The 9,301-nt window shown below is 55.9% G+C and overlaps 3 protein-coding genes across 3 annotated transcripts; 1 reads left to right on the top strand and 2 right to left on the bottom strand.

The window, feature by feature from the left end:
* The first annotated feature begins 34 nt into the window (after positions 1-34).
* Positions 35-1,729, top strand: LOC113206305 (sarcoplasmic reticulum histidine-rich calcium-binding protein-like). Its single transcript, XM_026422331.2, has 2 exons — positions 35-1,080; positions 1,166-1,729. Exons 1-2 carry the CDS (start codon positions 225-227, stop codon positions 1,498-1,500), a joined length of 1,191 nt encoding a protein of 396 aa, XP_026278116.1. The 5' UTR covers positions 35-224; the 3' UTR covers positions 1,501-1,729.
* An 889-nt stretch (positions 1,730-2,618) lies between these two features.
* Positions 2,619-4,118, bottom strand: LOC113206314 (glutamic acid-rich protein-like). Its single transcript, XM_052274902.1, has 3 exons — positions 3,912-4,118; positions 3,592-3,820; positions 2,619-3,121 (listed from the first exon to the last, which is right to left on the bottom strand). The coding sequence occupies exons 1-3, from the start codon at positions 4,086-4,088 to the stop codon at positions 2,781-2,783; spliced, it is 747 nt and encodes a 248-aa protein (XP_052130862.1). The 5' UTR covers positions 4,089-4,118; the 3' UTR covers positions 2,619-2,780.
* A 2,409-nt stretch (positions 4,119-6,527) lies between these two features.
* Positions 6,528-9,053, bottom strand: LOC113206359 (protein deadpan-like). The gene is made up of 3 exons (XM_052274903.1): positions 8,880-9,053; positions 8,625-8,780; positions 6,528-8,538 (listed from the first exon to the last, which is right to left on the bottom strand). Exons 1-3 carry the CDS (start codon positions 8,958-8,960, stop codon positions 7,417-7,419), a joined length of 1,359 nt encoding a protein of 452 aa, XP_052130863.1. The 5' UTR covers positions 8,961-9,053; the 3' UTR covers positions 6,528-7,416.
* Positions 9,054-9,301: the final 248 nt, after the last annotated feature.

Below are 9,301 nucleotides of genomic sequence, written 5' to 3'. Positions count from 1 at the left end.
GGCTCGCGGGTCGCCGGGGGTCGGGCGGGTCCCGTGTCCGGCATGGCCGTGGAAGGCCCGCCAGAGGCCAGAGAGGAGGAAAGCGTTTCCAAGTGAGGCCATCCCTTCCCCTATCGCTTCCCTCCCCTTCCATCCCGGCCTGGCTGCCCTGTCCTGCCCGGGATGCTCTCGGAGCCTGCTCGTATAAATGTCCCAGGCACATCGGCGGAAGGCATCAGTCCACCATGAGGATCTCTCTTCTCCTAGCGGTGCTCAGCATCTGGGGGGCAGGCCTGTGCCTGGCCAGGGCGCCGGCGGCGCCGGCGTCGCCGGCAGTGTCCCAGGAAAGCCTGCGAGTCGAGGTGCAAGACACCCTGCAGGGCCTGCTGCAGGAGACGCAGGACTCAATGGCCCGCCTGAGTGCCGACGACGGTGACCGCACTCGTAGGAGCGCCGGGATCGACGACTCGGAAGACATCATCATGGACGGCGAGGACGACGAGGCCGAAGACAGCCTCCACCGGTCTCGGAGGGACCTGTTCGGGCTTGACGACACGGAGGACATCGTGCTGGACCATGGCGATGACGACGACGCCGATGAGATTGTCCACCGCTCGCTCAGGAGCGTCGGACTCGATGACTCGGAGGACAGCGGATTCGACAGCGAGGACGACGAGGCCGGCGACGCTCTGGAGAGGTCGCGCAGGAGCATCAGTCTGACCCAGGACTACGACGACGAGGAGGACGACAGCCTGGTAGAGCGCGTGCGCAGGAGCATCGCCACGGAGGAATCACAGGACCTGCAGGCAGCGGCCAGCCACCACGAGAAGGGCGGCGGCAAGAAGTACAAGGAGTCACACTTCTCCAAGAAGGGCAAGAAGGGCGAAAAGGGCCATAAGGAGAAGAAGCACTGGGATGCCGCCGAGGCGGGCAAGCACGGCAAGAAGCACAAGGCGTCGCACTATGCCAAGAAGGGCGCTCACAAGAAGAAGTTCCACGACGCCGCCAAGAAGTACGGCAAGAAGCACGAGTCCGAGTCCGGACACAAGGGCGAGAAGTTCCACCACAAGAAGGGCCACAAGAAGGGGCACAAGGTCAAAGGTAAGTTGTCTGCACGCATTTGCCCCATTCAGTTGATCACTGCATTTCCTGAGGCGTTTGCTAACCTCTTCTTCTTTCCCCACAGGCTACCACAAGAAGCACCACAAGGACGACTTCCAGAAGAAGAAGAAGTTCTGGGACAAGGCGCACAAGACCGGCAAGCACAAGAAGTACGGCCAGGAGGACTCCCACCACGAGAGCAAGGAGGGTAAGCACAAGAAGGGCAAGCACCACCACTCGGGCTACAAGGAGGCGCACAAGGGCAAGAAGGGCCAGAGCAAGAAGGGCCACCACGACAAGGCGGACAAGAAGTGGAAGGGGAAGAAGGGGCACGACGCGCACCACGCGCACAAGGAGAGCTACGGCAAGAAGGGCGGCAAGAAGTCCGGTAAGAAATGGGGCTACAAGGAGAAGCACTGATGCTCTAAGAGAATCAGTACCCTTGCTTGTCAGTATCAATAAGTGTCAGTCTGGAAGGATCTCACCGTTGTTGTTTCTCTAGTCAAGTTGAGGAGGCATTACTGTGAGGGTTGTTGTTTTGTTGTCTGTTGCCATTATTTGTTTGGCTGTTGTTATTTATGTATCTAGTATTTCGCTTATTGTGTTCTATTTATTGACAAAAATAAACCCTGTGTTTAAACTTTTTGTACATGGTCGCAATCTTTAAATGTCCACCCTCCTGCGCACCTACTCAGAACTTCAGAGGCTAGAACAAGCTCCCACAACGCCTGGTGGGTAGGCAACATCTTGTCTGCAGTGCATGCGTGTACTGCGGGGTGGCCTACCCCGAGTTTCGCAGGCGCCGAACTCCCGTTGTTTGCCAAAGGGAGGCGTACTTTCTAAACGATCCCTTAGAGAGCTCGCTCCGTATTTGACGGTAGGGTGACTTAGCTTTCCTCATAAACGTGAGATTCAGGTTTTCATCATTACTCCACAATTCTATTCTTTTTCAACAAACACGAAGAATGTTAAGGGAATATGAATATGTGCGCTCAAGCGAGCGATCGAACTTACTCGAGCAAGTGGGCTCTCTAATCTTGCTGCTGGAATCCATCATCCATCTGACAAGAATATCAACACCCACGACATTTGGTACATTTCTTACTGAACCGCGCGATGCGACTCTGGGCTCGAGTGGGTAGGCAACCCACCCACACGCGCGTATGAGGCACAGTATGTACGGGCCTTTATTTGCGAGCCGAAGTATTTGGGGTCGCAGTAATGAGAGGGGCCTTGTAGCGATTGAGTGCGTTGATGGAGAGAATCAATTCGGATCGAAGAATTGTTGTTAGGTATGCCTAATTGGTCTTCAGCCCACGAGCACGTCTATACTCAACAATACTGGGCCTTCCCCCGCTCTGCTCTTTCCCCTCGCGTACTCGACGCTAGGTCACCGGATTGTAAGCCAAATATTTCTAAATATGAGAGGGAATTAGAACACAGCTCTAAGATCATCTGCTTTGAATAATCGATTCTTGAATAATTGAGATTATTTTTTTTACGTTTGCGTTTCTTTGGATTTTGTTTTTGATTGGCAGGTTTGTCTACTTCGGCATCAAAGGGAAATGACCATAAAATGTATTAGAAGAACAAAACAGGTTGACTAAATAGAATCTTTATTTTAATAGGGTTGACAAATATTTGTCGGCATTTGACTAGATTTAGCGGCGCAAATCTTGTTTGCACTGAGTGACCACATACTAGTGGCCCTTCTTCTTCTTGAAACCCCACTTCTTCTTCTTCTTCTTGCCAGCCTTCTTTGAGTAGCTTTTCTTCTTGGAGTGCTTCTTCTTCTTCCCCTTCTTTCCCTTCCACTTCTTGCTCTTCTTGTCGTGGTGGCCCTTCTTCTTCTTGCCCTTCTTGCTCTTCTTCTTCTTGTGGTACGCAGACTTGTGGTGTTTTCCCTTCTTGTGCTTTCCCTTCTTGGACATGTGGTGCTTGTGCTTCTTGCCGTACTTCTTGTGCTTGCCCTTCTTGTGCTTCTTGTCCCAGAACTTATGTTTCTTCTTATAGTTGTCCTTGTGTATCTTCTTGTGGTAACCTGTAACAGAAAAAGCAGGGTGTCCTTAGTCGCATGTCCTTGATGCTGGCCCCGTTGGCCTCTGGAGGTGAGCGTGTTGCCTGGCGGCCAGGCGTTTGTCTCTGCCGAGATGCATTGCGGCTAATTTACACGGTTTACGCTCGGAGCCTAAAGAGCCGATGGATATGAAGTATAGACAAACCCGCCCGGATACATGCGCAGTCGCTACACTGTTAATTGGGGCTGCCAGTCTAGCGGGTGTATCGGAGCGGTCGCCGCCAGGCGATGGCGCCTTCAAGGCGGAGGGAGTAGGTAGACCCGCAACACTGTGGTGCCCACCCTGATACACCCGGCTCGCCAAGGGCGTATGCCACCCAAAACTGTGACTTCAACTTCATCCAGATAACAGTGTATACGCTCCGACGCTGACGTCGCTGGCCACACACCTTTTAATTTACGCGGTTCCTAAAATTGTAAATGAATGAACGTACCTTTCATCTTCTTTCCCTTCTTGTGCCCCTTTTTCTTGTGGTACTTCTTAGCTTTGTGGCCCTTGGATGATTTCTTCTTTTTGCCATACTTCTTCTTCTTGTCCATGTGCGACTTCTTTTTCATGCCTTTCTTCTTATAGTGGGACTTTTTCTTCTTTTTCTTGTGCTTGCCCTTCTTCTTCTTGCTCCAATACTTTTTCTTTTTGTGCTTCTTGCTCCCTTTCTTCCCCTGGAATTTCAGAAAGAAAACATCGAAGGTGTGACAGAATCGTTTCTATACGCCAAATGCGACTACAAATCACGCCAACTTATACTCGTACCTTTTTCATCTTCTTGGAGCTCTTGTACTTTTTGCCGCCGCCCTTCTTCTTCTTGCTCTCCGCCACGGCCATGTCCGCGGGGGCGGCCAGGGCATGGCGGGCCGCCCTCACGGTGGCGCCCCCGGGGTCGGCGCTTCCCGAGTCGCCGGGGTCGCCGCGCTGCGACCACATCAGCATCGGCAGCAGCCCTGTCGCAGCGATGGTCCCGGCGCCGGCCTGCGACACACACGACGGCGTTAGACACTTGCTCGCGCACAACCCTCCTCACCCCTGTCTGCTCATGGGAGTGCACTGGAGGGGGTACGAATATATCACGGCCCCTTTGGAAGATCACGACTATCACTGGAAACTCATGGGGACCTCCTGATATTTGTACATCGGGGTAAAAATATCATGGTCCCCCTATATGAGCAGTATAGTAATTCTGAACCTCGTGGATGAGCCATTATATTTCTACCCCTTCCAGGGCACGTAGTCTGAGTCGTTACCTGCTCCGTCCCGTTGGCTGCCTCGTCCAGGATCGCCTCCCCGTCGAGCCTGCGGCTGTCGGAGGCGTTGACGGGCGAGGAGTCGGTGTTGTCGACCAGGCCCCAGCCCGGGTCGTGCTGCCAGGACTCCGCCGTCCCGGAGACTACGACGCGCGCACCGACCCCGAGAGCCTGCAGCGCCGCCGCGAGGGCGCCGGCCGCGACCAGGAGGCGCAGCGGGCCCCCCAGCCCCAGGCCGCGGCGCCGCCCGGGAGGACGTCCTGGCGGGCTCCACCGCCCTCTCGGGGGACGGATCCCCGTCAGGACCCCCGGACCGGGGCCCTGTCCCAGTCCCTGAGCTGTCATGGGGCACTGCCTGGCTGCCGGCCCTCCGCTCCTATTTATGCGCCCTGCCACAGTTGTCGCGCTCCACCACACCGCCCACCGCGAGGCCCGCCGGCAGCCGGCGGGGGTGCGCAAAAAGCTCGGGGACTTAACGTTTGTCAATAACGTCCTGCAGGCCAGGGCGGTGGTGTGCTCACCGGGGTGCTCGGTACTCGCCGAGGTATACTCGCGGGACAGAGCGCGGCGACGCTTAGACTCAGGCGCATGCCGGCCGGGGTACAACGTAAGCTCCGCCCCGGACCTGTGCCCGGACCGCTTTAGCCCCTATCAATGCCCGATGTGAGCATTCCAAGCACTGGCCTGAGCGCAACTCGTCAGGCTGGGCACATGTGTCAGGCTCATATCGGGTACCAGTTGGGGCTAAAGCACAGGCGCGGATGGAGGTCCGGCTTATAGAGGGAGGGGGTTGGGGTGGCGATGCACTGTCGGTTGCCTGGATTCAGGCGGTCTCTAGAAACGACGGGGTGGGGGTGGGGGGTCGCCCCTCGCCCCTCCACTCCCTTAATGTGCGCCTGCTAAAGCGTTCCGCGCTCAGATCCGGGCGGGGCTCATGTCCTTATACCCGGATGCTGTATGTGGCAGTCAGTCGGACCCCCTCCCCCCTTTCTCTGTGTTTGTATGTGTTATTTGGAAAATACTTCAGGACACCCAGAGAAATGATTAGCAATGGCAACCATCTGATGGTTGGCTCAGGGAGCACCATAAAATATGGTTGAGACGACAGTGACAACGTGATGAAAACCATATTTTTGGTTCTCACTACCACGGTAAGATTGCATCAACCATATTTTATGGTGCTCCCTGAGCCAACCATATGATGGTTGCCAGTGCTAATCATTTCTCTGGGTGGAAGTGTTTCCAGTTTTACTGCTTATTTCAGTCAGTTTGCGCTCCGTCAGCCGCGCAGTGAGCGGGGCATATTCCGCGACGGAAAACGCCGCGTCATAGCATAGTGCATGGCCGGCGGTGAGTGGGGCGCATGGCTGCGCATGGCATTGCCGATCAGATCCGATCAAGGCGATCCGTTCTACAAATTAGCCAAGTTGGGTAATTGCCGTGCACCCAGTCTATCCTGGCGACACTCCGCCATCGCAGTGAGGAAACCCACCGTCTCATGAGATCCCGCGGGCACGATTGTCACAGCATGGTCTCCCGAACGTTCAACCGTTCCACCCATTGGCATACGAGGATGAGTGTAAAAGGAGATATGGAGAGCGCTCCGCCTGCTGGAGTGGAGAGAGGGGAGGGGCAAACCGGTAGACGCTCTTCAGGTGACCGAGCCCGGGGCTGGGCCCTTGGCTCTGCATGTATGTACTACCGCTGCCGCTACCGCTCACGACTACTGCACGCTCCGCCCCCGCGCCTCGCCACTCCCCGCTGCGCCGGCGGCGGGGCCCCCTCCGCCTCCTCCTCCGCCCCCCGCGCGCGCCCTGCCCTGGGGCCCCATCGTCGTCCAGTCCCTATGCGTCGTGTGGGAAAGATCAACAGCTGGAGTTCTCACAAAAGCGCAACCGCGCTCTCTCGCTCGTACGCCCCGGCCAGGAGCGCGGGGCGGAGAGAGACGGAGCGAGCGCGACGGAGAGGCGGTGTGGTGGAGGGGAGGAGATCTGACTCACGCCCCACCGCGCGGTGGTTCACTCTGACCACGTGACCTATGTGGCCGACGCCTGATGAGCGGTACGGCACGGTACGGGTCTAGATGAGTAGCGGATCGGGTTTGAATATAAAAGAGGCAAATGCAAACTTGGAATGGAGAAAAAAAGTAGTTTCTGTATTTTCTTTTCAGTACACGTCACGGTTGAGTGTATATTTCACCCGACCACTGATGTTAAGTATGTTTGGCAATAGTGTTCAAAGTAAATACGTGGTCCTCCAGACGTCATTTACAGTGCGTAAAATATTTACACGTTTACCGGTACACATTTTCGATTGCTCGATTTCGAGCACGTATTCGAGACACGACGCTAAGGCACAGTCAAACTTAAAAAATAATATACTCTGGTGCCAGATCGTATTGACTGTAACACCTCAGAGAGAAAGTAAGGCACTTGTGGTGTTGCACTCTACCTCCAGCGGGAGGTAGTTTACATATATATCTACGCACGCTTTTGTACAATATATTCGAGATCATTGCCATTAATATGTCACCGCACCTGATTTCTGCATCCATTGGGATGGCATATACAGGTGTCATGGACTCTAAAAAAAACTCTTATCACAAAATGGCTGGCATATATAAGACTAACAAATAAGTGACAATCACTTATAAGGCACATAAACACAACAAATATTTACAGTAGTTTTTAAAGCAATCAATATAATCACAGACGGATACAAAGAAAGTAAAATCATTCGAGGCAACATTGAGGAATAAGGACTACCCTTGGTAACAAAATTTTTATACACTTTGCATTCACATTGTATACAAAGTCATTATAATTGATACCCCGGAGGCTTTTCCCCGTGCAACGGATTTCCTTTGACAAGATTTTTCGGCATTTTCATAACTTAGCCATAGCAAGATATCTACATGCCAGTCGATATGAAAAACAACAACATCAGGTACGCCAGTGAACGTCTATTCGCAGTAAACTCCACCACTCCCATAAAGACATCCCACCGGGAAGGCCCCCTCACCACGGCCTCCACATGTCTCTATCCTTGTCGTCTGCCGCGTCGCCGTGGTGCGAGGCTTGCAGAGGCAGTGGCCTCGCAAGGCTCGGGAGGCTGTGGCCGAGGCCGTGGCCTAGAGGTACCGGAGCGTACGGCGCGCCGAGGCCGGTGGAGGTGGCTGGGGCCGACATGACGCTGAGGGTGTAGCGGGCCATCTTACTGGGCGGTGCGCCCTCTGCCTCGGCCTCGGCCTCGGAGCTGTCCGACATGCATCGCTTGAAGGAGAAGTCCAAGGCGCTGGAGGCGCGCGGCCCCAAGTGCGACGCTCGCGGCGTGGTGAGGATCTCGACCGGCTCCAGCTTAGGCTCCACCTTGATCTCGACGGACGAGGACGTGGGCGTGGTGTGCGAGTCGTTGCTCGGCCTCCCTTGCGAGCAAGGAGAGGACATGGACTCGGGCGTGGACGGCGTCGACGAGTCTGCGGCCACGCGAGACAGCTGCAGCGCCCTGGCCGATGACGGCGGGGTGTCCGGTGAGTTCGAGGCCGATCCTGACGCCGAGGCCGATGTCGAGGTCGTCTCACTGGCTGGGGGTGTGGCCGCCACCGAGCCGAGGCCTGCCAGGTTGCCGACCGCAGTGAAGGCGCTGGGGTGTGGGGATGTCTTCATGACGGGGGTGGAGAGGCCGATGGCGTTAGCGGCCTCGACCGGGGCCGGCGTGGCAGCCGTGCTGGCCGCGGGGAATAGCAGCCCGGCGGAGGACAGCTGCGAAGACAGCTGTCCCGAGTTGGGCAGCAACAGCGCCAGCTCGCCAGTTGGTAGCCTGCTGGGGATCAGTTGCAGACTCTGCACTCGCGACGACGAGGACACGTTGCTGTTGTTGTTGATGTCCCCCGAGAGCTGCTGCACCTGCTGCAGCACGGTGGGCGGCGAGGCCAGCGAGGACCCCAGGCCCGGGCTGAGCCCGGCGTTGAGGCCCTGTCCGAGGCCCAGGCCCGAGCCGAGACCCTGGCCCATGGGCGGGAAGGAGAAGGGCGACGGCGCGACCTGCTGGAGGCCCTGCACGCACCCGGACAGGTGCGCCACCAGCCTCTGGCGCACCGCGGGCTCCACGCCGTCCATGCGGGACACGTAGCGGCTCACCTGGGGAGGGCAAGGAGGAGACGGAAGGGTTAACGGAGTTGCTTAATGGGTGGACACGGGCTTTGATTAAAAGTTTGTGGACTTACCTCGGTGGCGCACTCGCTGAAGCCCGCCTTGAACTTGTGTAGCGTGTGCGGGTCCGTGGACACCGCCTGGGACAGTTGCTGTCTCTGGACGTTCTGCAGGTGCTTCACAGTCATCTCCAGAATATCGGCTTTCTCAAGCTTAGAATGGCGGGCCGGCTGTAAAGAAGAGAAAGACAAGGATGGTAAGGCCAACTTGTTGTAAGAAGGAGGAGGAAAAAACCTTTTTCGAGGAAAGTAATTTGCAAAGCTACTCACGTCTTTTTTCATCGCGTCCAGGATGAGAGACTTGAGCTCGTTGAGGCAGTGGTTGATCCGCGCCCTCCGTCTCTTCTCCATGATCGGCTTGTTGCTCTGTGAACAGAGAGGGAAGGACAGCCGGTTAGAAAAAAAAGGACTAGTATTGGCAAAAAAACACACACAAGTGGCTGTACCCCATTTCTGAAAGAAGCGACCTGATTTCACACCCCCACCTCTAGACTGTTTCCGCATTCTGTATCTTTCCATATAGACGACAAGATTGGAAACGATTCACCTTGCACACATATGTTCTGGACCGAAAAAGGTGACAGCAGCTGACCCCCCCCCGCCCATCTTCGGTGTGTGGGATAGAGCCGTGGCCAGAAATCACACGTCGAAGGGTTCGCCCCCCGTCTCACCGTATAAGCACCCGACCTGAC

Source organism: Frankliniella occidentalis, unplaced genomic scaffold (assembly GCF_000697945.3).
Source record: "Frankliniella occidentalis isolate FOCC.00 unplaced genomic scaffold, Focc_3.1 Scaffold461, whole genome shotgun sequence".
NCBI classification, from domain to species: Eukaryota; Metazoa; Arthropoda; class Insecta; order Thysanoptera; family Thripidae; genus Frankliniella; species Frankliniella occidentalis.
The sequence above is the reverse complement of the archived record's forward strand: the minus strand, read 5'-3'. Positions and strand labels throughout refer to the sequence as shown.

Bases quoted from the DNA above. Each gene is read 5' to 3' on its own strand.
- LOC113206305 (XM_026422331.2), top strand. From the start codon at position 225: ATGAGGATCTCTCTTCTCCTAGCGGTGCTCAGCATCTGGGGGGCAGGC. The intron at 1,081-1,165 runs GTAAGTTGTCTG...CTTTCCCCACAG, and splicing joins GAAGGGGCACAAGGTCAAAG to GCTACCACAAGAAGCACCAC.
- LOC113206314 (XM_052274902.1), bottom strand. From the start codon at position 4,088: ATGCTGATGTGGTCGCAGCGCGGCGACCCCGGCGACTCGGGAAGCGCC. The intron at 3,821-3,911 runs GTACGAGTATAA...CTGAAATTCCAG, and splicing joins GCTCCAAGAAGATGAAAAAG to GGGAAGAAAGGGAGCAAGAA. The intron at 3,122-3,591 runs GTACGTTCATTC...TTTCTGTTACAG, and splicing joins GAAGGGAAAGAAGATGAAAG to GTTACCACAAGAAGATACAC.
- LOC113206359 (XM_052274903.1), bottom strand. From the start codon at position 8,960: ATGGAGAAGAGACGGAGGGCGCGGATCAACCACTGCCTCAACGAGCTC. The intron at 8,781-8,879 runs GTGAGTAGCTTT...TCTTCTTTACAG, and splicing joins TGGACGCGATGAAAAAAGAC to CCGGCCCGCCATTCTAAGCT. The intron at 8,539-8,624 runs GTAAGTCCACAA...TGCCCTCCCCAG, and splicing joins TCAGCGAGTGCGCCACCGAG to GTGAGCCGCTACGTGTCCCG.